This window comes from Canis aureus, chromosome 21 (genome assembly GCF_053574225.1).
Source record: "Canis aureus isolate CA01 chromosome 21, VMU_Caureus_v.1.0, whole genome shotgun sequence".
NCBI lineage: Eukaryota > Metazoa > Chordata > Mammalia > Carnivora > Canidae > Canis > Canis aureus.
In genome coordinates, this window is record NC_135631.1 from 24,426,211 (window position 1) to 24,454,180 (window position 27,970).

General features: G+C 42.7%; 1 protein-coding gene and 1 long non-coding RNA gene across 4 annotated transcripts; one reads left to right on the plus strand and one right to left on the minus strand.

The window, feature by feature from the left end:
* Positions 1 to 1,029: 1,029 nt before the first annotated feature.
* TRAF6 (TNF receptor associated factor 6) lies at positions 1,030 to 22,825 on the minus strand. 3 transcript variants are annotated; one of them, XM_077863639.1, is made up of 8 exons: positions 22,687 to 22,794; positions 19,478 to 19,656; positions 18,147 to 18,464; positions 14,180 to 14,330; positions 12,893 to 13,051; positions 11,409 to 11,480; positions 9,424 to 9,501; positions 1,030 to 7,896 (listed from the first exon to the last, which is right to left on the minus strand). In XM_077863639.1, the coding sequence occupies exons 3-8, from the start codon at positions 18,440 to 18,442 to the stop codon at positions 7,027 to 7,029; spliced, it is 1,626 nt and encodes a 541-aa protein (XP_077719765.1). In that variant the 5' UTR covers positions 18,443 to 18,464; positions 19,478 to 19,656; positions 22,687 to 22,794; the 3' UTR covers positions 1,030 to 7,026. The 3 variants fall into 3 exon arrangements, with proteins under 3 accessions (XP_077719765.1, XP_077719764.1, XP_077719766.1); XM_077863638.1 differs by lacking the exon at positions 19,478 to 19,656 and having other exon boundaries at positions 22,687 to 22,825; XM_077863640.1 differs by lacking the exons at positions 19,478 to 19,656; positions 22,687 to 22,794 and adding an exon at positions 21,777 to 21,801.
* Positions 21,652 to 27,860, plus strand: LOC144292801 (uncharacterized). The gene is made up of 3 exons (XR_013360171.1): positions 21,652 to 21,779; positions 24,933 to 25,026; positions 27,348 to 27,860. It is a non-coding gene; the product is annotated as an uncharacterized LOC144292801 (long non-coding RNA).
* The last annotated feature ends 110 nt before the right edge of the window (positions 27,861 to 27,970 follow it).

The window sequence follows — 27,970 nt, forward strand, 5'->3', positions numbered from 1 at the left end:
CAGGGTTTGTTTTGTTCTGGTGGTTGTTGTTTTTAAATCCACCTCTGCCAATCAGGGTGGAGGAGCCAGTGAGAAGGTCCCGGGTAATGATGAGGATTATTTTTCAGGATTTGGGGGAACTGAAATCTCAGTGTGTGGTTTTTATGATTTAGTTTTCAAAAGTACAAATTTCTGTGAAGCTCAGACTTGCTGACTCACTTTTAAAATGTGCAAATCCGTACCCAAACCAGGCAAAAATTATTGTGATTATGCATCATTTCCTGACAAGATTACAATTGTCACTTCATAAAATAATCCTGCGACTGCTGGTCCCCCCCTACAAAAGTTAATTTTAAAAATGTGACAAGTGTAACAAGACATCTCTAAGAATGGACGAAAAGTAAGATAAATGTCAAGAGGCTAACCCAAATTAGAAGTGGAGTTTAAAAACAATCTTTTTATGGCTTACTCTGGGATTAATAATGGTATTTCACTTTCAGAACTTCAAAAAATTAAGGTGGCATTTTGTAAAACACACGCAAGCTTTACCAGCTTTTATATCCCACTTTGAGAAATCCCACTTTGAGAAATTTGAGTCTCCTTTAGAAGAGACGGGTTGACCCACAGAAAGCTTCCTAAAGCTTTTTTTGGCACAGGATAGAGGCAGCCATCACTTAAGAACATATCTGGGGAGTTTGCTAAGGAAAGAGCGGCTGGGGGAGCCAAGGCCCTGGAGTGGAGCTTCTCATTTATGTGCAGGGACTAAGTTCACGTCATTTCTGGCTTCATCTACTTGGTTTTCTCATTGGGCCTAAAATGGTTGTGGAAACATTTCTCTTTGGGCCTCATTTTATTTTGCGAAATACAGTTTTAAAAGCCCTAGGAAGAAACCACAGCCTAAATCAAGGGCTAGAATGAATCTTCATGTACCATTTTCTGGAAGAGCAAAATTTAATTGTATTTCATGTGTAAACTAGTGCCTGGGATCACTCCCCACCCACCAATATAGTGAGTTACAGTCTCCAAAATAAAACAAAAATAAAGCAAAAATCAAAGCAGTGTACTTATTTATTAAACACCCAGAATACCAATTATATTTTATTATATATATTTCATTTGAAGTAAGAGTACTTCTTTGGTAAAGCTATTGGTGCTATACACAGGCTGCTGGTAAGAGAATATCCACACCAGATGGGAGTGGGTAGGTAGGTCGGTCTGGCATTTGTTTTCAGCTACACTAATATTCAGTAAGGTGCCATTCAAGAAACACGGTTTTCGTCATACTCCTATAATCACTACTAAGACATTTTTTTTCTTTTTTAAGATTTTTATCCATTTATTCATAAGAGACACACAGAGAGGCAGAGACACAGGCAGAGGGAGAAGCAGACTCCCTGCAGGGAGCCCGACGCAGGACTCAATCCTAGGACCCTGGGGTCACGCCCTTAGCCAAAGGTAGATGCTTAACCCCTGAGCCACCCAGGCGCCCACTAAGACAGGATCTAATGTAAAATCTCCAAATGCCCTTGTGAGATAAATGTGAATCTATAGGCATAACCTAGGTTGGAAGTAAGGTCACACTTATCCACTAAATGGAGTGGGGACCCTGTTTATCCCTCTGCCAACCCTGCAGTCCAGGTGCATTGACCTGTGGAGACCACCAGCGCCCCAGTGCTGCTCAGGGCCTTCTTCTTTGTTAGGCATGGTGATGGGGGGCGGTTGGAGGGGGCAGTAGAGGGTGCCCGCGGCAGTGAACCTGGGTAAAGCCATTAAGCTCTTCCTTCCACACATCTTGCTCTTCCACTGAACACTTGATTCTCGGTCTGTGATGAGCTGTCCCCTCCCATCTTTGCATTCAACTCCCTCTCACAAAACACTTGGAGTCCAGATGGATTAGGAAAACTGCTCACAACTTCTGTAGCAATAGTAAATTCTGAGCAACAGCAGGCTTTCTGGTGACACTCAGAGCACTCACTGCACGTGCTTCCATTTTTCAAGTCGGTTTTCATCCCACAGCTTGTCATATAGTTACAGATTTGTAATAGCCTCCCTTAGTAGACCCAAGCATTAAGAAATGTTACCCACTATTTAATGGTATCTAAATTTCAAATTCCATCCCACTCTTTACAGGTAGATAAACAGACACAAAGACAAAGAGAACGGACTTGCCCATGGTCATGAGTAAAACCTAAGTCTTGTAGCTCCTGATTTAGTGGGATATATGCTAAATTACACTGTCTCTTCAGCCCTGTAGGAACATAATCCTGGAACACTGTGTAAGCAGAATGGGCCCCAAATTACATTCTGACCAGAGAAATTAATTGGATAATTCATCAAGTGTGAAAATAACATTAAAATACTCTGCACAATTGATCGAGGACTTTCAAATAAATCCATTATAAAAAGCATCCCTTCAGGCAAGATAAATAAGATTAAAATTCAGCATAATAGATTTACAAGTTGAAAACTAGCTGAAAGTAAGGACCACAATCGCAGCTACAATTCAAATATCACAAGTTTCCCCAAAGAGTTTAAGATGACTCGACTGAAGCTAATTATCTCAGAGAAATTTTTAAAAGAGAAGCCAAACTTGAAGTCTCATTAAAATTAACATCTACTAAGTGATAAAGCAAATGTTACAAAATGTTACTTGTAGATTCTAGGTGGTGGTTGTTCATTATACAATTCATCCAACATTTCTGCATGTCTGTAAAATTTCTTAAAGAAAGTACTGGGGAGAAAGGCAAAACCAAACCAAACCAAACCCATCTATACCGTACCACCTAAAGCTTGCATGACAAATTACCAGAAATTGGGTCAGTTTTAACCAGTAATTTCACTCGCTGTTGATTACTAAACATGTGTGTACCCTGCACCAGGCACTGTGCAGAAACAGTGAACAGAACACCAGGTGCCTCAGTTTATTCCTGTGTGGACTGGAGTAAAACTGTCATTATGTGCTCCTAAGACTGGCAGCACTTCTTTCTTGGAATACAGGAATCCATATGCTCTTCTCTCCCCTGGCACTTCAGCTTTTACCTTGAAATCCACCTGCAAGAGCCTTGGGATAAACACACTCGACCTGCAGAAGCAGGGAAGCTCACAGGAGGCTCTCAGAAGCCACGGCTGGGAAGCAGAGCACTGCGGCTGTGCCCTGGTGACTTCCCCAGGAGGACATTCAGAGCTAGCTGCAGGCCTGGAGGGAGCAGAAGAGTTGGCCTCTCCTTCCCCTCTAGTCCTGGAGGTAGAGCTAGTGTCCGACTGAGAAAGTACTTTCAGAGAGGGGGGAAAAAAAAAAAAAAGAGCACCACATCTCCTCATGTACAAGATGCTTGCCCCATCTAGAATTTTTCAGTATTTCATAACTTAATGGTAACAATTTTGGGGGAGGAAAAAGCTTTAAAATCAACATTAAAGGTGTAGGTGACATTTAGAGAAACAAGTAGGCATCTCTTTGCAAACGTATGAAGGCTGTAATTGAATATTACAATCTACAGAGGTCCATCTAATTTGATTTCATCAAATCAACCTTCTGGGAAAGTTGGGATACTGGGAATTTGCAAGTGTCCATTCCCCATTATACAATACAATGGTATCAACTGTGAAACTTACTATAGCTTATCGGGTGAATCTGGAAAATTTAGAAAAAAATGTGTATTTTGAACGAAAAATACAAAGGGCTACTGTCCATTTTTTTCACTTGTTTAAGGCATTGCACTGCTTAGGCTTTGTGGAAGTAGGCATCACAAAACACACCTAAGGGTATTGTATATAAACGATGAGCATAATTTGAGGCAGGCCAGAAAAAAAAAAAAAAGAGCTAGAGTAACTGAATTGAAGTACAGTGCTTTCAAGTCTTAAGTTAGAAAAACCTCTCTACTAATTAAGAGTCTTTTCTGGTCACCAGAGATCTGAGGGTTCCCTGGATAAAGGAATGACAAGCATTCTCCTCTTATTTAAGGAGAATGAATTCTAATTGCATGCATAATTCATAATTCCTAATTCGTGCTTAGTTTATCCTAAAGACTTACTGGTACAGAAACAGTAACGGAGAACAGAATTTTATACCTGTCACAAAAACTGTCAGATATCATCCAACATCTCTAGATTAGTCCATTATTAGAGGAAGAAGCTCGTCTTTCATTCTATTTCACTTGATTCGTCCCCACAGTGAGAGCTGAACCACACTGTGGTATAGCCTGGAGCTGTCACTGCAGAGCCGGCCAAAGGGCCATAAAAACTACCAACTACGAATCGACATCCTTGTTTTCCCACAGCAAAATACAGGATTTGTGGTCAGCTCCTTCCAACACTGGCTTGGACATCTCTGGGAAAAGAAACAATTTCGCTATGTTTGAGAATGATGTCAGAAGATCAACACGTTAAAAGGTTAATAAAATAAAAATGCGCAGCACAAACACTTGAAAGCCTGTTGAGTGAAACCAGCATGTTTGAGTACGGCAGATTTGAAAAATATGGGAGACCAGTTTTTCCATATCAGGCTTGATTCTGAGTTGAAGTTGTAGCAAAAGTTTCTATTTGGAATGACAGTTTGACCATCGTTACTTTTGTATTCACAGTGAATGACCAGTGTTAAGTTCCTAGTTTCTTACAAAATGCGAAACGTTTGGGGGTTTAAAAAACTTGCTTCTTTGAATTAGGATGAGACCCAGCTGATGGGAAACTACATTTGAAGTACAGTATGATGTCAGCAAAAAACAAGGTAGAACAATTTCCTACTGGCAAAATCCTTTAATAAGCATTGTCAATGCTCTGGTTAGGACTTAATTTCTTAAAACAGAATTTTACGGGTGGAGTGGGCCTTAGAAACATCTAAAGCAACTTCTTATTTTACAGATGAGAAACCTGAAGCTAGAAGTTGAGAGTAGGCAAAAAACTGTTTTGGTTTGGATTAAGTAGAGTTAGTAGAAAAACATTAAACTAACCAAAGCAGGAAATGACTGGCTTTAGTACCTAAAGCACAGCCATGCTTTTAATAGATATTTGACCAGGAAGCTTTTAAATAGCATTTCCTTTTTTGGTGGGGTTGAATGTTTTGTGGCAACATTTCTTTTTCCCTCTGATAAAATAGAGGTTTACTGCAGAAAATGTAAAACATATTAAGAAAGCGCAAAGAAGAAATCATCAAAAATAGTTCAGCGTATTTCCTTCAGGCTTTTTTCTATGCAGCAACAAAAAAGCCTACCATTTACTTTTTAAATGGAGCTCAACAATTATTCATTGAAAAACAATCAGTTAGCAGCAGCAGTGCAGGGCTCCCAACCTAGACGGTGGGGCTGCAAGGATTCTCAGGAGCTGGGTGGAAGGCACAGCAGCAGCTAGAGGACACCGACTTGCCAGGAAGTGAACTGGGAACCAGTGTTGAGCAGGTGGCTGGAGTGGTAATTGTGCAGAACAGGATCTCTGCGTAACCTTTATTTTCGCTGTGTAACGTAAACCCATGAGAGCAGAGCAGGAGCCTAAATGTGGGGTAGAGAGGGAGGGCAGAGAGACAAGTAAAGGGAAAGGTCAAAGTGACACTTGCTGGGTCTGCCTGGAACCAAAACCCCTCTTCTCCACAGACAAGGTCTCTTGGCTTCCTCTTGAAATTAAGGCTCATCTTGGATGCTGGTCAGGGAGCTCTGATTCGGCCCCTCGAGAAAGATACAATTCCATCTCTCACGACCAGACAGCATTAAACAATCTTGAGTGAACAGCATAGCACGTGGGTCCTCTCAGATTCTTCTAAGAGCCTATATTAGCTGTGGGACTCCCTGAGAACAAGATTTCACTATAATATTTAATGTCTATAGGCCTTAACAAATTAACGCCACAAAAATCACCCCTCCCTATTGGGAACCTTTAGCCACTTCCACACATTCCACATGACCCTCCTCAGCTACCTACTGTTGGACCAAAGCAACCTACTCAGGCTAAGTCCTGACACAACCACTAGGGCTTCCCACCTTGGTTTGATGACCTCTCATGTGTATCTCCAGTGACCTCCCAAATATTAGGAAATTCTGTTTTTAGGAAATCAGTTTTGTTCCATTTAACAACTACCAGAGAGTGTTTAAATGAGCTGAAAATTTCTGGCTCAGATAGCTCCTTTCACCACCGGGGAGATGCCTTGTTGGCTGACTAGTTGAGACACATTTTTTACACTGGAGATTGTCCGTGTGCATCTCCTTATCCCACAAGCATTAAGCCACAGAGAACATATGTAAAGCTGTGGAATTCACTCTGCACCAAATGGACAAAAAGGGATGTATAGTATAATACTGGGCAGTTGGTACCCACATTGTTCTCAGCATTCTCAACTCTGGAGAAGATGCTACTTGTAGCCTCAAGGAAATACGTAAGCCAGATAGAATAAAATACTTAAACAAGAAGACAGAGTGTTTACACTAAATAAGTAAGGTAATATTTAGGGTTTAAACTAGTTTCTGAACATCCTTAGTAAACACCCTGGGGCAGGGGGATTGGAGTGAATGAGAATTTAAGCTTTCCAAGGATTAAGGCTCAAATCCTCTGAAATCCATACAAGGTCAAATAAAATGAGAACTCAGCTCCAGAATAATAATTCTCGCTGGCACCAGCACGAGGCAGTAGTGATTCTCAAGTTTAATATATTACATATAATATAAAAATAAGCTGAAGTTTTAAGGAATGTCCATTATTATTATTTCTAAAGGTTTGAGCTTTACTAGTCCAACCATGGGCTTTTTGACAATAAAACACACTGGAGCAAAAGCCCATGGAAGTACAACAAAGAGGTATACTAAATGACAAAAGAGCTGCTGCAATATGCCACAGGCACTTCGGTTTTTGAAAAAGCAGAGAACATGTAGATTCCCAAGAAAAACTGGTTCAGAGATTTGTAACAGGAAGAAGGGGTAAGTGATCTATTAACATTCACTGGTGAGGACTATATTTTTCCCACTTCTTTTTTGGTTTGCATACTACTGAGAACAAGGCAAGGAAAGACACTGCTTTCTCCAGACTTTTTTTTTTTTTTTTTTTTTTTTTTGAACAAACGCAGGGATGCTATATCCCTGAATCAGTACTTCGTGGCTGAAAACCTTCCCTCCGGGGACTGCCCATATCGAAGCGGGTAGAGACCTCACAGCGTACTAATAAAGTATCATCCTTAATGAAGGTTCTTTGTCTTAGGGCTTCCAGATGCATAAAAGTCACGTAGCCAAAACCTTTTGGGTTCCGTGGGATCGTGGGTCTCTGGAAGGCAAGCAGCTCTGGTTTGGCATCCATTATCTCTTCATGGTTTTGCCTGACGGGCGCTTCAGATTGATCAAGAATCGCAAGGCGTATTGTACCCTGGAAGGGCCAGGGGAGGTGGCTATCATACTCTCCTTGCATGGTGTGGACAAAGAGGGATATATAATTAGCACAGCGCTGAGCAGTTGGTAACTGGAGGTGCAGGCGCATGCACAGTTTGTACCCAGGCTTCCCTGTGTAGAATCCAGGGCTGTGAATGACAACAGGTTTCTCTTCTTCCTGAGATTTCAGATGCATCCCGAAGTTGCCGATCTTCCAGATGTAGATCCCGTTGCACTGCTGTGCTTCTATTTCAGCAACTTTGTCCTCAAGGGTTCGAATATTTCTTTTGAGCTCACTTACATGCATGCTCTGAGTTTCCATTTTAGCAGTTAGCTCTCGGATTTGATGGTCTTGTCTTACAAGACGACCCTCTAACTGCTGAATGGTTTCTTGGAAATTCTGAACCTCTGGGTGACACGTGCTGGAAACCCGGGACACCGAGGAAGAATCATACGGCGGCACATCACGCTGAGGTACAGGAGCTAAAGCAAGGCTTAAACTCTGAACAGCCTGCCCCAACATTCTCATGTGTGACTGGGTATTCTCCTGTAGGTGGCGTGCCAAGTGATTCCTCTGCATCTAAAAATCAAGCACAAGCCTTAGGTTGAACTAGAGACTGTGAGGACCAGGAAAGGGACCCTGACAAGCCAAAGTAAAGGTTTTTAAGTCATGTCATCATTTCCCTCAATCCCCTACGACCTTTGGTCTTCATCAACTTCTTGATCCGATGAGATGATCTTGTCTCTTCACTCACTGAAAAAGTAAGGCTATGTGCTAAATACTCTCACCCTTCACTCAAAACCTCTCTCCCACCTATAAAAGTATTGGGATCTACACTCATCCTTTTCTTTTGACTCAGAGAGGACTCTCTGCTTGTCCAACATTAGTGCCTCACCTGGGCTCTCAGTGACACCCACCTTCTCAAGACCTCAGAGGTTTTGCCCAGTTATATCGCTTCTCCTTTATCTTCATAAACCTAAACCCTTTTCCCTCAGAATACATTATAACTTTCCTATTGAAAAAAAAAAAAGTCACCTCTCAATTGATCTCGTCTCTTTTTAGTTAATCCCATTTTCTCCTTCTTCCTTTTACAACTGAGAGTACTCCATCTGTACTGTCTCCAATTCATTTGTTTTACAAAACTACTGCAAAGTATAATCTTTCATATCTTCACACTCATGTCATCAAGAACATTCTGTTACATGAAAAAATATTTATGATATAACTTTTATTACAAAAGTAAGTCATGTACATTACTGAAAAACAGAAAATGCAGATGACCAAAGAAAATGAGTTACCTATGATCTCATCTAATACCATTAAACATTTTGATACATTTCCTTCAAGTCTTTTTCTCCATGCATACAATACAGAATCTTTCCATAAAATGTAATTGGTATTACATACCATTTCTTCACGTTATTCTTAAAATTACTAAATGCATGATTATAAAAAAAAAAAAGTCACATAAAAAAGCATAATGTGAAAGAAAGCAAAAGTGTAGCTGCCCTCTCCAGAAAGAATGACTTATCATTAATAGCCACTGATCTCTGGGGTGCCTGGGCAGTACAGTCAATCGGCCAACTCTTGGTTTCAGCTCAAGTCATGACCTCAGGGTTGTGAGACTGAGCCCCATGGTCTGCTAGGCTCTGTGCTCAGCAGGGAGTCTGCTTAAGACTCACCCCTCTGCCTCTCCCCCTGCACGTGCTTGCTCTCTCCTCAAATTTATAAATAAATCTTTAAAAAAATAACCATCAATCTCAAATATTTGACACAACTGATCAGTAGTCTTGAACTAATTTTGGAAAGCATAACAATACCACCGTTTCTTGCCTGGTTCACCAGTTTCTAATACGGTCTACTCGACTCCTTTGATGGTCTGCTTCTCCTTCCTGTACACTCACGCTATATGATCTCAATCGCATCTACCATTATCATCATGAACTACCTTCCCCAAATCAATATTCTGACTCAATTTCTCTTTGGAGCTCAAAACTCATATACAGTGCATGTCAGCCATATTCCCTTCCACTGGTATTCTTGACTCCACTATAGAACAGAATTTTCTTTGATATTCCAGAATTAAAAGAAAAAAACTCAACTTACCTTTACATGGCAACCAAAGGTACTGAATGTGCATGGAATTGGGGCTGTAGGACAGTCTAGATCATAATGATTAGGCATCTGAAACCAAAACAAAGGTTGAAAAATGGTTCTCCTTGCATATCATGTTCTAGTTTAATGAGACCACATTTGAAATAAAGATTTAAAAAAAAAAAAAGATTTACATTGCATTGAAACAAAATCATATCTATGGATGCTTTTGCACAGTGCAGAGTTGAGTAGTTACAACAAAAACCAGGTAGCCTACAAAGATGAAAATAGTATTTACTTCCAAGTCACAGAGAAAGGAAAGGGCAACATCTCAGATCATCCCCCTAAATCGCTCAAAGTTCCAGAAAATGTTTCTATTGCTAGGAACTAACCCCCTCTAGTGGCATTTTAGAGAAAAGCACCTTACGATGGCAACTACAACTGCAAACTCCAGACTCTCACTGTGGTCCAGGCCATTTAATAGGGACCAGTTAACTGAGGTATGCAGTTAACTGGCTGCAGCCATTATTTCCCTCATGTTTGGCTCTCATAAATCTTACTTTCTTTTAACCAGGGCATGTTTTGGTTACTATGAGGAGATGCAGATGTTAGAAGGTATTTTAAGCACGTTAATAAAAGTTCTAAAGAAAGTTTCAGCCTTTGATTAGGGGACTCTAAAACATATTCTTTGAGGTGAGATCCATTTATGCAGAATCACATTCTTTGAAAGTGGTGCCAAATGCCCCTTAGAAATTTTGTTTGCCTGTATTCATAGATACTTCAAGCAGACAGCCAATTCTTCATTTTGCAATATCTGTAACAGCGGTCTGCAGAATTTTTTTTGTAAACGAACAGATAATAAGTATTTTCAGCTTTGTGGGTCTTATAGTCTCTGTCACAAGTATTCAACTTTTACCATTGTAGTACACTAGCCATATACAACAGACAGACTTGTGGGCATAGCTGTGTCCTATAAAATGTATTTACACAAACAAGCAGTGGGTCAGAATGGCTGGTGGGCTAGCCTGCTGATTCCAGATCTAGAATATCAACTTTCTTATCAGAGAACAGTGCGCAAGTTAGGGGCACAGCCAAGATCAAAACCTAGATTTTTCTCTTAATCTAGGGTTTTTTCCTATTTATTTTATTTTTGTTGGGTCTAATATATGATACATGGTTTCCTCTAAATATTAAAGCAGAGCAAAAAAGAAAACTAAGGTGAGACTTCATAAGCAGAAAGAAGTTTAACACCTTTAAATTAAGGTTCTGTTTTGGGGAAAAAAACCTAAAAGACTCTGTTAAAAGACACATGGAAAAATTTAGTCAAGTGACAGGTTTTGCTTGCTGCTACTTATTAAGGTAATCAATTATGATCTTTGGGTTTGCAGATTTCATGGGTATATAAATATTTAGTGACTAATATTCATATTTTGTGGGTAAACTCCCCAAATGTCAAAAGATAGCCATCAGGTGGAATTTTCCTTTCTCTATTAGTACAAATGTACAGTATTCTGTTATAACTACTACTTCTGATGATGCCCACTAACGACCTACAGCACAAATGAACAGGTGCTACTAATGTTGGAAATCTCAAAATGTTCCCACATGTCTCAGGGGCTACAGCTACAAATAATGCTCTGCTACTGAACAGACCTGCTTTTCTTGTTCATTGTTCTCTCACTTTCAGCTGATCTTTGGACACTAAAAATCCCTGTTCCACAGTGTGCAAAATATGTATTTCTTCTTTAAATGGAGATTTTTTTGGATTACTCACATAAACATGGATATTATGTTAATGTACAAATTTTAAGTATTTAGGCTGAATATTTTGTTCTTTCCGAAAGTACTATATTAATTTATGTGAAAACTTTTCAGTTTTACTACTACTTCAACCTGTATTCATTTTGCTTTATTGATTTAAATTCTCAATTAAAAACCTAACTCATTTCTTTAATCTATTGATGAAAATATTAATTTATGGAAGGGAATCATTATACCTGTTCTCTGATGAGCATGGTATTGCAGTATTCACAGATGACATTTGCCAAAGGACAGTTCTGGTCATGGATCTAAATTTATTAGAAAAATATTTTAAAAAAGCATTAGGAAATCTGAAAAAGTAAGAACAATCTATTTTTATAAAAAATAATTCACCATTAAAAAAATTAAGGACCTCAATCTGTATGAAACAGTAATGTAAGAATAATGTACAAAGGTCATTTTGTCTCCAAAGGGAGCCAGTATAATAAAGATTCATCTCGCTTTCTTGCTCTTTGAAAGAACACGAGTAGTATGTTAGAAAATCTTTAAAATTACTTTTAAACTGAGGCAGAGCATCTGCCACTAGTTTGCACAAAATTTACCAATAATATAATTCTGCAAAGGCTCTCTTCTGAAAATTTCTAGCAGCACCATGACAACTTGATTCAAACTCTTACCAGGACGGTTAAAAGAACATATTATTAGGGCAAGAGGCTTTGGTACCCAGCTTCTCATATGCCCCAGGAAGGTGAGCTTTGTGTTCCAGAATACAATGAACTTAGTTAATATGCTGAGAAGTAATTAAGCTTCCAGGTTAAGTCCACTTAACTTCATGAAATTTAGGAAGACATCAATTTACTCTAATTATGCCTCAGACTTCTCTACATGTTTAGCAAGTTAGCTAACTTCTTTTCGTAATTCATTAACTTAATGAATATGCTTGACCTTCTAAGAAAGTAGAGAAAATTACCAATATGAATTTGGAAGAAATAAAGTTTAAAGAAATCTTAATTATAAAAAAACCCCATAAATTATAGGTAGATGATTTTAATAAAGAGGACATAGGATAGGAATCCTGGACTACATCTTAGTGCTAGCCTTGCCACTGACTGTATTAACATAAAATTAACCTCTCTGCATCTCAGTTTCTGAGTGGAAAACTGCTCTATCATTATGATGTGGTCAAGCACCGTGATGTTTCTTTTTACAAGTAAAAGTGTTAATTGAACTATTACCTATGTAGAGAAAAGTGATTTTATCACATGGGTACAGCTCAATAAATTATCACCATAGGAACATACTCCGTGGTATTTAATTTATCCTCTGTAAAAGTTTTAACCACCCATTTTCCTTTTCAAAGAGGAAAGTGTAAGTCTGATAAAGTAATCATTCTACTTGGCTCCAATCCAAAATTGGTCATTAAAATATCACAGAGAAAAGGGGATCAGTATATGTCCTTCCTAGAAGCTTGTGTTACTTGCAGATCTACTACAGTGGTTAAGTAGTATAAACAATGTTTTCTAAGAAAGATATACAAGTATAAACCCAAAATTTACTTACCAAAATGGTTTACTGAACCGTCTTTCTTAAAAATCAATCTTCCCACCACTGGTAATATTGACTCAGATTTGGAGTAATATCCTCTTTTATACCCTCAAATGTACATTAAAAATCTTTCTGAAAGTAGTAGTGAAATTAATAAATCCAGGTTAGTACATACCTCTTTATCTTCGAATGCCATCAATGCAGCACAGTTCATGCAAGAAACCTGTCTCCTCGGGCACTCCTTGAGAATGTGAATATTAAGTTGGCATTTTTGGAAGGTACGTTGGCACTGGAGACAATTCATGAGAGCAAACTCACAGTGTAATTGGTGATCCTATAATAAGGAAAAAGTAACTGATCAGGATTTGCCAATCCTTATGAAATTTTCTAAAATAATCTAAGAATGTACTAAAAATCTATGAATGTACCTTCTATATAGATCTGGCTACTGAACCTGCTTTGTCTAGCACACACCATATGAAGGTCTTACTAAATTTATTTTTAATTTATTTTTAAAGATTTTATTTATTTTAGAGAGAGAAAGAAAGCAAGCAGAGATGGACAAGCGAGGAGAAAGTGAGGAGAGGGACGGACAAGCCTAACTTCACACTGAGCGCAGAGCCTGACATGGGGCTGGATCCCTCGACCCTGAGATCATGACCTGAGCCGAAATCAAGAGTTGGATGCTTAATGGACTGAGCCACCCAGGTGCTCCTCATTGAATTTAAATAATGGTTGTGAATAACAAGTTTATACAAAGAATGTGAATTCTCAGGTTCATGTATCCAGTTAGGGAAAGAAGTCAGATTTTCTGATTATCAATTTAGTACTGTGTCAAAAGGAGCATTCCTTCTTTAAAAGGAGATAAAGGTGGGCATGTTGCAAATACATTTTAAACACTAAATTTCAAATAGAACATGACCAATATTTAACTTCTTGTAAAACAACCAAGCTAAGAATTGTTTTATTTCATTTAAAAGCAATGCTTTTATCTGATTGCTTCAGCTAATCTCAAGCTGTAGGAGGACTCCATTTGGCTCATAATAAAATGTTTGATTTATAAAAAGAGGAAAAAAAGCATGGCTAGGACACTAAGATGATAGAATTTGTTGCTTATTTCAAGATGAGAGAAACAAAATTAAGAGGTTAACATATGACCTTTATATTTGAAATGCTCCTCTGTTTTATTGCAGATAATGTTCAACTAAAAAACTTACACTTGTAGCAGAATACTGACATCCTTCTTATTATTAATTACTGGGGCAAAGTCAGAGTATATATGGAATAAGAAATTTATGGTTTCTACTCATATTTATATTCAATTATGAAAGAACTGGCATTAGTTCAGCAAGAATTTATTAACCAGTTATTATATGCTAGGCATACATAGGACACAGCAAAGTGCCTGTCCTCTGGGAACTGCCACGCATATATGCTAACTGCTAGAAAATAATTTTAATACCTCAAGATGCCTAAGTTCCATTTTGTGCAAACAACCTTCATTTGGACACTTCACCATCAGAGAAAGAATCTCCCGTTTTGCAAAATTGTCAGGAAACAGTTGATTTTCCAGGAGTATTTCATTGTCAACTGGGCATTTGTGACCTGCATCCCTAAAAGAAAGAAGATACATACATTTAGTAGATTTAAACAAAAATTAACGCTAGAAAACACAAACTTTATAATTCATCACATATAAGTTCTCCATTGATTATTTCCTATGGAAAATAATTTAACACATTTTATTGCATATCACCAAAATAAACGGTTCTCTTGTGGACAGTCTAATGAGTGTTCTTTACTGAAATGAATACAACTAGCACTATTTGGTAATCTATCAAAAACTATGTGGCATTTTAGATTTGGGGATAGATTTAAAGCAAAAAATGAGAAAACGAAATAGAATCATATTTTGATTGGCATGAAATGAAAAGTTAAGGGTGAGAATTTTGGCAGTCTGGCAGGCCTCTCTCCTGTTAGCAGCTGTACAACACACTAGTGAAACGGAACTAGATGTGCTGCTCATGGGCCAACAGCGTGTCTGTAGTGTGCGGCTCACTCATTAAGTAAAAATTAAACCAATTAGCACCCTACGTGGCCACATTTTTAGGCTTACTCTGAACAGTCATTACAATACTCTGGTCCACAGGCAACAGAAGGTTTCCTTTGTGTTTAAGGTACAGAGTAGGGGATCCCTGGGTGGCTCAGTGGTTTGGTGCCTGCCTTTGGCCCAGGGCGTGATCCTGGAGCCCCGGGATCGAGTCCCGCATCGGGCTCCCCGCCTGGAGCTTGCTTCTCCCTCTGCCTGTGTCTCTGCCTCTCTTTCTCTCTGTCTATCATGAATAAATAAATAAAATCTTTTTTAAAAAAAGGTACAGAGTAGTAGGTAGTTAGAGCACTTCTATGTCCTGATTCCCAGTGATTTATTTCAATATCTTATAATGGAAAAACCATCCCCAGGAAGGTTGGTTATCTGTCACTCCCCTTTAACTTTCTGAGATGTCTCAATCTTCACTGACAAAATGCGGCAGGTCAGGTAGGCTACTCAATCACTCAAATATTTGTTGAACACGCCCTATGTGTGAACGAGCAGTGCTAATTGCTCTTGCAGGTGGAAAGCTGCTACAAAATGGGGTGTGCTGTTAAAGGTCTTAGAACTAACAGAGGTGGGAGACATGGTCCTTATGAGGCCTCAAACACTTTCTAAGAAGCACAGAAATAGATGCCCAAACCTAAGTGATGGATAACTGAGAGAAAATACAAACAGCCTTACAGAGTAAACTGGAAACCACTCTCCACAGCATTAGCAATCACTGCAAAAGAAAATGGAGGGATCCCTGGGTGGCTCAGCAGTTTAGCGCCTGCCTTTGGCCCAGGGCGCAATCCTGGAGTCCCGGGATCGAGTCCCATATCGGGCTCCCGGCATGGAGCCTGCTTCTCCCTCCTCCTGTGTCTTTGCCTCTCTCTCTCTCTATATATATATATGTCTATCATAAATAAATAAATAAATCTTTAAAAAAAAATGGAATGGAACTGCAATACATTTCAATGCCCTGAATGACTAGAACAGATGAAAAAGTCCAGAGCTGTTCCTTTAAGAACTTCAGAGTTAAAGTTAAGTGGTCATTTCTAACTTAGAGGGAGACAGGAAAAAAAAAAAAAAAAGGCTCAGACTTCCTTCTGTGGGTTTTACTTCCTTTTCAGACCATTGTCCCACTACTTGCATGAACTTTGCTATTAAAAAACTGCTGAAGATTAGCTACCTTCCTGGGATGTGTGACACTTGGTAAAATACTATCTATTTTTACCTACAGGAAAACCAACAATCCATTTTTATCGCCTATACAACTATATGAACAAAAATCATTATAAACAACAATAAAAACCGAGCCTTTAACATCACTCTCACGTACATTCTAAACCAGTGGTCTCAACCAGGACAATTCTGCTGCCCATGGGACATTTGGCAACGTCTGGAGACACTCTGGCTGTCAGAGTTAGGGAGCGGGGGATACCACGGCATCCATGAGCAGAGGCCAGGAATGTTACTAAATCACCCCAAAATAATTTCCCACAATAAAAAATTATCTGGCCCCAAATGCCATGTGAAGAGGGTGAGAAAACCTACTCTCCACAGATCTTACCAATTCAACAAAGGGCAACACATTTTTTCCCAAGAACTGACACAAGTTACATGTTCCCTTACAACTTAAACCAAGTTCCAAGTATGGAAGTGGTTACCCTAAATTCAAGTTTCATACTAACATTAATTCAAAAGCTCAAAGAGAAAAACTTGTAAGACTAAGCCAGCTTAACTGACTTAAGAATGATTTTATCAATATAACTATTTATTGAAAAACATAAAATCCCCTCCAATTCTTCATTATTTTTGTTCTGTATGGAACCCCTCAGTCATTCAAAAATATTCCTATTTCTGAATTATAGTAAAATGTAACTATTTCTTAGGAGATGAATTTGAATCACTTGTGGAAATCCCATCTACCTTCATTTGGTTAAAGCAACCATGATTTACTGAGCACCAACTGTGTGTCAGGCACTTAGGAAACATCAGCAGTAAAAGAGATCTCAATCTCTGCTCTCAAAGGAGCTTATCCTCCAGTTAAACAAGAGGACAATAAACAAATTATCTGGTATTTCAGAAGATGAAAAGTGCTAAGGAAGAAAGATAAGTAGCTTCAGGGAGGCTGGGAGTGGGGAGGAGGTAGGCATGCTAGGGTATAAATAGGGTAGCTCGGTTACCGATGAGGTGAGAGCCACACTGGGGGAAGAAAGAGTATGAGCTAAGTAATTAGCTGAAGTAAGAGTGCTCCGAACAGGGAGAACAGTTAAAGCCAATTCCCCAGGGCAAGAGCACAGCTGACAGGTTCAAGAAACAGCAGAATGAACTGGTGGAAGGAAGGGGAGTGTAGTAAGAGGTGGTCAGAAAACAGACTATGAGCCTATCATGCAGGGCCTTTCAAGGACCTTGGCTTTTATTCTCAGATGACCTGTGCAATGTTCTGAGCAGAGATGACATCATCTTCCTTATTTTACTAGGTTGTACTGAAAACAGTCTGGAAAAAGGAAGGCAAGGATAGAAGCCAGAGGCCTGTGAGGGCTGACAGTGATTCAGATGGCAGCAGTAGTGGAGGCAGCAAGGAGGGATTCGATTTTGGATAGATTATGAAGGTAGAGCCATCCACTAATATTTTCTTTAAAAATACTAATTATTTTAATACATCATATGTTAATTTAAATTAAATTAAAAAAAAAAGACCTACAAGAAAAAAGAAAAACTATTGGTTGCTTATTTTACAGTTGTCCATAGACACCAGGTAACAGAATTTAACATGGCTAAATTAAGAATAACTGATACACTTAAGAGTCAACACTTTTTGTATTGCTAAGATTATCAGATTCCAGCAGCAGCAGCATCAAAGGGAAATTTTTTCCAAAGATTTTATTTTTAAGTAATCTCTATTCCCAACATGGGGCTCAAATCCACAACCCTGAGATCAAGAGCTGCACACTGCTCCGACTGAACCAGCTGGGTGCCCCTAAGGCACATTTATCCTATATCATCTTCTTACAGCATAGAGACATCCCCTAGTCTGTAACAGAACTGCTCTAAGTAGAAATAGCTAATTCACCTGTTTATTTGAGGGCCAGGACAGGACAAAATAGAGTTACCTTTGATACAGTTCTTATGCTCAGGTACCTTACTTTTCCTCCCCAAGAGTTATTTGAGAGAGAGAGAAACGAACAAACACATGTGAGCAGGGGACAGAGGCCTTGAGTCTTTAGCAGACTCTGCACTGAGTGCAGACCCTGCCTTGGAGCTCGATCTCATGACCCTGAGATAACCGCCTGAGTCGAGACCGAGTCGAAAGCTCAACTGAATGCGCTATCCAAACGCCCCGCTCACCTACCTTATTGATTTGATGATGCAAGCTTTGCAGAACCTATGGCCACACGGTGTTTGCACTGCTTCCCGTAATGCCATCAAGCAGATGGGGCACTCATACTTGCTTTCCAGGGGTGGGTCAAACTCCACATCATACCCCTGGATCTCTTCCATAAAAGAGCTGGAGAGGTTCCCCGTGCTGGTGGTTCCACTCACACTGTCATCTTTCACTGCGGCGCTACAGGAGCTGGCCATGGCAGGACAGCAGTCGCTTTCAGACTGGCTGGATCCACAGCTGTTTTCACAGTTTAGCAGACTCATAGTAACGTGCTTATCAATTGCTCTGTAGAAATAGAGAAAAAAATGCCTTACCATACACACACACACGTCACTTCTTATCTATGTAAGTTACTTTTTAGTTGATATACATTAGCTATGTTGGCATTATTTACAGGAGACTTTTTTAAAGTTCTTTAAGCTTTGCTTCATGGCTATGATCTTTTGAATTAAGCAGTTCATGATCTAGGAGAAAGACTGTAAGATTAAAAGAAGAAAAGTACCTCAACTGTAACACTTAGTTATATCATAATTATCTGCTTAACGTGTCTGTTTCCTGTGACTGAAGTCAAGAATTTTTGTATTTTCAGTACTTAGTGCAAATTTTTTTCATGTAACAGGTGCTCGTTAAGCATGTGCGGAGGAACTGAATTATGCTACTGAGGTTCCTTCAAGTATAAGGTATGACCAGCAAGCGGTGCAAGGAAGAGCAATGCACAGGGAATCAGGTGATCACACGCAAGTACTAAATGTGTGATTTGGGGCAACCTAACAATATGGATCTTGGTTTCATCTTTTAGATTTAAAATCCTACAAGTACTTCTAAATGTTCAGTGTGGGGATTTCTACGATGTAGAAAGAATGGAATTGAAAAAATATATATGTGTATATGTCCTTTTGCCTTCAGTCAGGTCAAGTGATTATGTCTCATTATTAATGACTGGAAAACCACGTGAAGTTTCATTTGCCTATGGAAAACTATTGCTTTCATGGGTAGGTGGGATGCCTTCAAATTCTAAACTGTTACAGTATTTATGAATTAGAAGCTAATGTCTAAAAGCAATTCATAGCCTATGTAACCAAGTCTCTGCTGCAGATTAATTACACCTGAGGAAAACCCTAATATGTTCCAGATACAGTTCCAGAAACAGAATGTAAGCTTCTGGTCAGTATGCTAGACATTTATCCCCCGGCCTGTCTCATTTTCATATGAAAATCCTGGCTGCCACTACACCAAAGAGTGGGTTAAGACAGTAACCCTGTATCTTTTACTTCCATACTTTCTTCTTTTACAGATACCTTTTTCTTCTCAAAAAGATCCACAAAGGATGAGGCACTGCTCTGGCTGAAGAGGCAGTATGTGAAGTGGTAAAGAAGTCAGATGCTGGAATTTGATGGTAGGGGTTTAATTCTTTTCTCCATCATTTGGTGTAGGACCCAGAAGAGTTATGTAACCTTCTCTGCTTCAGTTTCCTCATCTATAAATAGGGATAGTAACAGTACCCACCTCAGAATTACTGAGGATTAAATGTATTAGTTTGTGCAAAGCACTCAGAACTGCACCCGGAAGAATGCGTTATTATGATGTGCAGCTCTATATAGTAATTCAACAATTTTGTCGTCCCATTTTATGAAAGTGGAAACTACGGAGCATAAAAGGGTTAAGTAAACTTGCTGGAAATGGGAGGCAAAACCTGAAGTGTTCCCTTCTGGAACTGATACAAAGTAACCACAGACCAATTCCCTATCATTTAAAAAAAAATCCTAATGTTCTACCCAATCACCGTGAAGAATTCAGTCAGGGCCTTCTCACTATGTGAGCTGCTTTACAACAATACCCCCTAAGCCTCATTCCATGTTTTGGTTCAACTGTTCCTGGTTTGCAAACATTTTGGTGTGTACAATAGACTTTTACCAACCGCTACTTCAGTGATTCACTGGCTTTTACTTCTATTATTTTTGAACTTTTGACAAAGCACTCCCTTAACTAAACATTGTGGAATGTAACCACTGATAACGTATTCAGACTAAACAAATGAATAAATATTGTCATAAATTATGGCTTAAGCCCACATATCAGTATCTGGGTGTATATATTATAATCCAAAGAGGACACCGTTACATATCTTAGGGAAGGAGGGGGAGCATGGTGCTGCCCAAAAATGTGCTCCTCTAGCATCAACAGAAAGGGTCTAAAGGTCTAAGCTAAGGAAATCAACAAGGTATGTGAATCAGTCAAAATATTTTTTTAAGATTTTATTTATTCATGAGAGAGAGAGACAGAGAGAGAGAGAGGCAGAGACACAGGCAGAGGGAGAAGCAGGCTCCACGCAGGGAGCCCGACGCGGGACTTGATCCCAGGACCCCAGGATCACGCCCTGGGCCGAAGGCAGGTGCTAAACTGCCAAGCCACCCAGGGGTCCCCTGAATCAGTCAATTTTAAGTCAACAGAACATTCATTCACGGCAAAACACAGTACTCCTTTAGAGTAAGTTGATATAAAACAAAATACTGAGAAAGTACCTTTAACCTGCTACTAACTTTAGAAACAACTATTCACCCAAATCTATTCCTGAAATGCAAAGACTTGTAAACGTGCTGCAACCGCCAAGAAGAGCTGCAAAAAGGTCAGTTGTTAGGTCTTAACAATCTGAATACGGGGCGGCCAGGTGGCTCAGTGGTTTAGCACCTTCAGCCCAGGGCGTGACCCCGGGGTCCCGGGTCCAGTCCCGCGTTGGGCTCCCTGCATGGAGGCTGCTTCTCCCTCTGCCTGTGTCTCTGCCTCTGTCATGAATAAATAAATTAAAAAAAAAAATACAAATACAAATTCAAGAGGCGTTGCACTTCCGAGGCAGTTTTCCTCCAGGAGGCAGGGACCTGAACACCTTGTTTTACCACGGAGGCGGCCCCCACCGGGTGGGCATCACACACCCGAGCCCGTCACAGCAAGGCCCCGGCCTCTCCAGTTCTGGAACCGGAGAAGCACCTGGGTCGGCGCGGCCTGCAAGTCTGCTCCCCAGGCGGGGGGCGACAGGTGCCCCAACCGAGCACATTCCTTCCTTGAAGTCACCAGTAGGCCTCCCCCCACCTCCCACCCTGTCCAACCTCAAAAATCAGAAAAACCCTCTTCTATTTCCCATTAACGTATATATGCCGGGGGTCGGGTTCACACGGACAGGCTCCGGTTTTCCTTACCAGTTTTTCTCGTTTCTACCCCCCTCCCCGCCCCCGGGGGCAGCGAGACGCCCGTAAACCTGTTCTCCCGAAAAAGCACGCGAATCCTACAGCGCACACTGGAGCTGCTGATACTTTAGGTGCTTTCTGTTCACATTCAAGACGCTCCTAAGTCTCAACACCCGGAGTTCCCCTAGAGCCAGATACTAGGAACAGCTTTATCAACCCGGCGTCTGGAACAATCTCTACGACTGCCGAATGCAGGGGCGGGGGAGGAAACATTCATGTCATCTGAACCCTTAAAAAAAAAAAAAAAAAACACACACACACACACACACACACAACTTGCTGCCTGGGACCTCTACCGAGTTCAACGGGGAACCCAAAAATAGCATGACAGTGACAGGGAGCGATGGGAGCTTACAAGGTTTGGGGTCTGTTTTGTCTTAAAGGCCGGTAAAATCCAGGAGGCAATTCAGGGAGGGAAGGGCTAAGGACGAGGGGGGCTGGTTATCGCTGGAAGATGGGGGGAAGGGAGGGGGTCCCCGCAGGCAGGGGGAGCAGGGGGGAGGGGAGGGGGGAGGTCCTCACGGGCTGAGGAGCAGAGGGGAGGGGTCCCCGCAGGCGGCGGGAGCGGAGGTGACGGGCGGGGGGGGGGGGGGGGGGGCAAGGTCCCCGCAGGCAGGGGGCAGGGGTGAGAGAAGGGGTGAGGTCCCCGCAGGCAGGGGGAGCAGGGGGGAGGGGAGGTCCCCTGCAGGCAGCGGGAGCAGAGGGGAGGGGGGAGGTCCCGCAGGCGGGGGGTGGGGGGGTGGGGGCAGGAGTGAGTGTTGGGGGAGGTCCCCACGGGCAGGGGGCAGGGGGCAGGGGGTCACGGAAGGTCCCCGCGGGGAGGGAGGCAAGGGACAGGGGGGAAGGGAGGGGTGAGGTCCCCGCGGGCAGGGGTGAGGGGAGGGGGCAGGGGTGAGGGGAGGGGGAGGTTCCTGCCGCGGGGGGGGGGAGCAGAGGTGAGGGGGGCGGTCCCCGCGGGCAGGGGACAGGGGGGAAGGGAGGGGTGAGGTCCCTGCAGGCAGGGGAGCAGAGGTAAGAGGGGAGGTCCCCGCGGGCAGGGGTGAGGTCCCCGGAGCGGGGGTGAGGGCGGAGGTCAGATCCCTGGTGCCGGGGGCAGAGGTGAGGGGAGGGGGGAGGTCCCCGCGGGCAGAGATGAAGGGAGGAGGAAGGTCCCCCCCCCGGGGGCAGGGGTGAGGGCGCGGGGCCGGGGGGGGGGGGGCGCCCCGCCGGGCGCACGCGGGGAGGGGACGAGGCCGCGGCCGGGGAGACGCGGGGCGAGGACTCACCGCTCGTCACGGCTCGGCTCCGCGGGGCAGCTCACGGGGAGCGCGGCGGCCCGGACGCCAAGCGCCGCCCCCCAGGCCGCTCCAGCCGCGACCCCGGGCCGCCCGGAGCCCGAGCCGCAGCCGCGGACGCCCGACTTCCGCCTTCCGCGCGCGGCCCGGCGGCGAGGGGCGGGGTCGCGGGGCGGAGCCGGAGCGGCGGGCGGGGCGCGGGCGCCCCCTGGCGGCGGTCCTCCACGGGCCGCGGGGCCTGCGCACTGGGGCGGCGGGGGCGCACTGGGGCGATTCCCGACGATGCGCAGCCGCTGGGGGCGGGGGCCGGGGTGCAGGGGTGCAGGCGTGCGGGGTGCGGGGGGCGCCTCTGCGATAGCCTCCCTATCCAGGCCGGGGGAGCTGGGTGAGGCCACCTGGCCTCCGCGGGTTCCGAAGTCCCTCCGCAGCTCCGCCCTCCCGGCCACGGAAGGCCCCGGGGACTGAGAACCCCTGCAAGGGAGCCAAGCCTGTGGGTCACACATTGCGGTGAAAGCCCTGCCAGTGACACCATCCTCTTCTCTGTCGCCGGCCTGAGAAAGCCCTCGTGCGCGTCAGCGCAGGCACTTGCAGGAGAGCCACCCAGGGTTTTCATCCATCTCTGGGAAAGCGGCTTACGCTCGCCTCCAAGGGGAGGTCTTGGGGGGCAGCGGCCACACTTTTTTGAAATCACTTGTAAGGGACACGTGGGCGGGGAGGAAGATGCCGGCTAAGGTGGGGAGCGGGGGCGGGCGAGAGCAGAGGGGCAGGCCAGGGCTAGGTCACGCAGGGTCCTGTGATCCATGCAAAGGTGACGTATGAGGAGGGAGGACGTGTGATGTCATGCATGGGAATCCCTCCGGCTGCAGCGCGGAGAATAAAGACCAGGAAGGGGGCAGCGGTTCAGCGCCGCCTGCGACCCAGGGCGTGACCTTGGAGACCCGGGATAGAGTCCCACGTCGGGCTCCCTGCATGGAGCCTGCTTCTCCCTCTGCCTGTGTCTCTGCCTCTCTCTCTGTGTCTCTCATGAATACATAAATAAAATCTTAAAAAAAAAAAAATAAAGACAAGGATGGAAGCAAGGGCAAAGGGTAAAAAAAAAGAAGATTGCAGTGGGTCCGGGCAAGATGCTGACTTGAACTGGTGGGTACCAGTGGATGTGATTTGAAGTAGGCAGATTCTGAAATGCATTTTAGAGGGGAGAGCCCCATGTCATAGGACTGGCTGACTGGGTGGGGCCTGGTGATTCTAAGGACTGTGATATGTTTTTTTAAAGATTTTATTTGTTTGAGCCTGAGTGAGAGGGCATGTGTGCACCAGTGACAGAGAAAGGCGGAGGGAAAGAAAGAAGCAGGCTCCCCGCTGAGCTGGGAGGCCCGCTCAGGGCTCAGTCCCAGGACCTCCAGGGTCATGACCCGAGCCAAAGGCTGATGCTTCACTGACTGAGCCACCCAGTGGTCCCAGGTCTCTGATGTTTTTGATGAGCAACTGGGTGTGTGGAGAATGAGAGACGACCAGGTTGGGAGAGAAGAGAATCAGGAGTTCTTTGTTCTATCTGCTGAGGCTTGACTTGCTTACTAGTGTACATTTAGGGACATTTAGTAAATTGCAAAAGTAAGGCCTCTGAGGCTCAAGGGAGAGATCAGCCCTGGAGCTGCAAATTTGTGAGCCACAGCCATACAACTGTTTGGAATCACCTAAATGATATCACCTGGGGAGACTGTACTAAGGGAAGAGATGCAATGTGGTATCTGCAGTGTGGACAAAAGCACCTTAGAGTCAGAATCTTTCTCATGCCAGGGGCAGGAAGGGCGAGACAACAGATATGTGAATCTTCAATAAAATTACAGATCAAGAAGGAGTGAGTCAATCAGAATAGGAATTAGATGTGATGGAGTGTAGAAAAAGACCGGAGATCCAGTGTGGCATTTCCCATGTACATTCTGTTTGGGGGAGGAAGTGCCCTGGATCAAGCTCTCCCCCTAGTCTTTTATTTTCCAAGACAGGAATTTTGGAAATGGCCTTATGTCATTAATCTGTGACATCCCTGGGTGGCTCAGTGGTTTGGCTCCTGCCTTCAGCCCACGGTGGGATCCTGGAGTCCCGGAATCGAGTCCCATGTCAGGCTCCCTGCATGGGGCCTGCTTCTCCCTCTGCCTGTGTCTCTGCCTCTGTGTGTGTGTGTGTGTCTCGTGAATAAATAAATAAAATCTTAAAAAAGAAAAATCTTTGAGTTGTAGAAGCAACGGCTACCAGGGGCCAAACAGCCAACGGAACACATGAAGGAATGTTATCCAATAGAAGATTCTGGCCTCGGAATATACTTCGAGTTTAGTAAGTTTCAGGACAGCCCTCATCAATTCTTTCTCCCTGTCCCCCCACCCCCATTCCACCAAAATTCCAGAGCAGGGATAGGAGGAGGTAATGAGGAGTGAAAGTGGGCAGCAGGGAGCTCAGAGAGAAGGCCAGTGAGGTGTATGGACGAGTAGATGTGTAGGGGAAGGCTCCGGGGGTAACTTCAGACAGTAATAACAGGTTTGGGGGCTATGCACTTGACTCAGGCTACTGTCCAGGTTGAGAGCAGACTCTGAGCCATTAGGAGGCAGAAGTTTAGTTTTGAATCTGCTTTGCAGTTTCTAGAAGTTCCCAAAATTGTCTATGGCAGGGGGGCCTGGCTGGCCCATTCAGAGAAGTGCAAGACTCTTGACCTCAGGGTTTTGAGTTCAAGCTCTGAGTCAGGTGTAGAGATTACTAAGAAAAGTAAATGTACTTTAAAAAATGGTCTAGGGCAATGAATTTTCTTTGGTAAAGCCAGTCTACTAGCAAGAACTAAAAATAACTTGCCCTCCTCCACCCTCTTCCCAAATCCCAGTCCCAAACCTAAACTTTTCATGGGTACATTCATTTTTCCTGCTCTTGGAGAAAGGAGGGGATCTCTCTCTCTCTCTCTCTCTCTCTCTCTTTTCATTTGGGAGAATGGGGGATGGTGGGTGCATGTCCAATGCACTGGGGCCGGTTTTTCCCTTGTTCACCACTTCTCATCAAGCAATGTTGAAATGATAAGTTGACCCAATTTACTGCTTTCCTTAAGGGAAATAAAGTACCAGCCAGAGGAGGTGAGTATCTGATATATTTGTGAGTTGTATTTTTATTGTAAATGAATTGCTTTTTGTCTGATGTGTGTATATTTGTTTTTTTGTGAGCTGTGTCAATGTATAGGCACACTGGGAATAAAAGAAAATCAGTTTTTGAACTGACAGGGCTAAGGGTCAGGATAATTAATCAGGATAAAATAATACCCTATGTCTTGGTGCATTCTCTCTGGATATATTTTAAAAAATTACCATCAAGAAAAATCACCCAAAAGTTGAAATAAGGCAAAAAGAAGGCTAGTATCCATTCAGTTCCATTTGAAAAACACGTTTGCCTAATAATTCTTTAATTATCCATCGGAGAATTTGCCTATGTTTGACTTTGCTCTTTATTGTTTGATTAGAAAGCAGACACTGACGTTACATGGTAACTTACAGATTTCTGTCCAGTTAGAAAAATAACCGCAGAGGTTAATGCACAACAGGGTTCTAACAGATTTTGTATCTAGCAACCCCATAAGTTCATTTCAGCATTCTTTTGACCGACTCTATACAATCTCTGCTTCTCCAAGTCTTCTCTGAACCGGCTTTGTCAACTTAATAATTCCCCTTAATTGATTGAATAAAATCTTAAATATAGAGCGGGCCGGATGGCTCAGTGGTTTAGTGCTGCCTTCAGCCCAGGGTGTGGTCCTAGAGACCCAGGATCGAGTCCCACATCGGGCTCCCCGCATGGAGCCTGCTTCTCCTTCCGCCTGTGTCTCTGCCTCTCTCTCTCTCTCTGTGTCTCTCATAAATAAATAAATAAAATATTTTTTAAAAATCTTAAATATGTGTTCATTCTATATCTGGTAGTCTTGTGTATAGTTTTTTGAAAATCATACTTTAACGTTATGACATTCCTATTCGACTCTGCTTCTTTCCAGTGTTTACAAATGCAATAAATTGCTCAGTCGGATTTGTTTTTTAAGATTTTATTTATTTATTCACGAGAGACACAGAGAAGCAGAGGGAGAAGCAGGCTCCACACAAGGAGCCTGATGTGGGATCAGATCCCGGGACCCCGCTATTACAGGAACATGCCCTGGGCAAAAGGCAGGCGCTAAACCGCTGAGCCACCAGGGATCCCTGGATTTTTGCATGTTCCATGGCTACCCATTTTAATGGGATAATGTCGAACCCAATCTTAGGACTTCAGGATTCTTATAGAAAACTTTATCCCTGGGTGGCTCAGCAGTTTAGCGCCTGCCTTTGGCCCAGGGCGCGGTCCTGCAGTCCTGGGATCAAGTCCTGCGTCTGGCTCCCGGCATGGAGCCTGCTTCTCCCTCCTCCTGTGTCTCTGCCTCTCTCTCTCTCTCTCTTTCTCTCTCTGTCTATCATAAATAAATAAATAAATCTTAAAAAAAAAAGAAAGAAAGAAAAAGAAAACTTTACTCATGGTTCTGTAATCCAAAACCAAAAATGTATATATAAGCTTTTGGCTTATCTGAAATTTGGACCATATAGAGGCTTATCATTTAGCAAGTCTGAGTTCAAAAGCCTGATTTGTGTAAGTTCCTACAGATGCTAGATGCGAAGAAGTTCACACCAGCAGTGGAGAGCAGAGTACCTGAGGCAGAACAATAACAAGCATCCCGAACTGTGGCTTGAGCTTGCTTGCTGGAAAGAAGAGGACAACTATTTCCAGTGTTCCTGATTAAAATTTATAATATAATTTTCCAAAAAGGCAGTTAAATAAGCAATGATTAGTTTCTTTGAATTGCCCACAATGTAGTTGAAATAATGCCTTTTATGCAACAGAATTATTTTCAGCAATTGTGTCTTTTCACTGCAAATGTATTTCAGATACAGTATGAGTCAAATAGTCTTTTGTGGAACCAGGCTGAGGAACTAGTCCCAATTTATAACATTGCTTTTATAGAAAACATGTATTTGGTTCCAAACAACCAAATAAAAATGCTTCGGGGAGAATATGCAGTTCTTTTATAGATTGGGAACAGCCTACAATAAGGTTTATTATGATGATAAAATTAAGCAAAATTAAAAGCTGTTTTACTTAAAGGGAATAAAGAGAAAGTGTGTGTGTGTTTTGTTAATGCTGTCACACCTTTTGGTTTTTTTAATAACACAAAGTAGGACATATTCCAGGTTCCTGAAGCCTTTGCCCATGTTTGCCTTTTTCATGT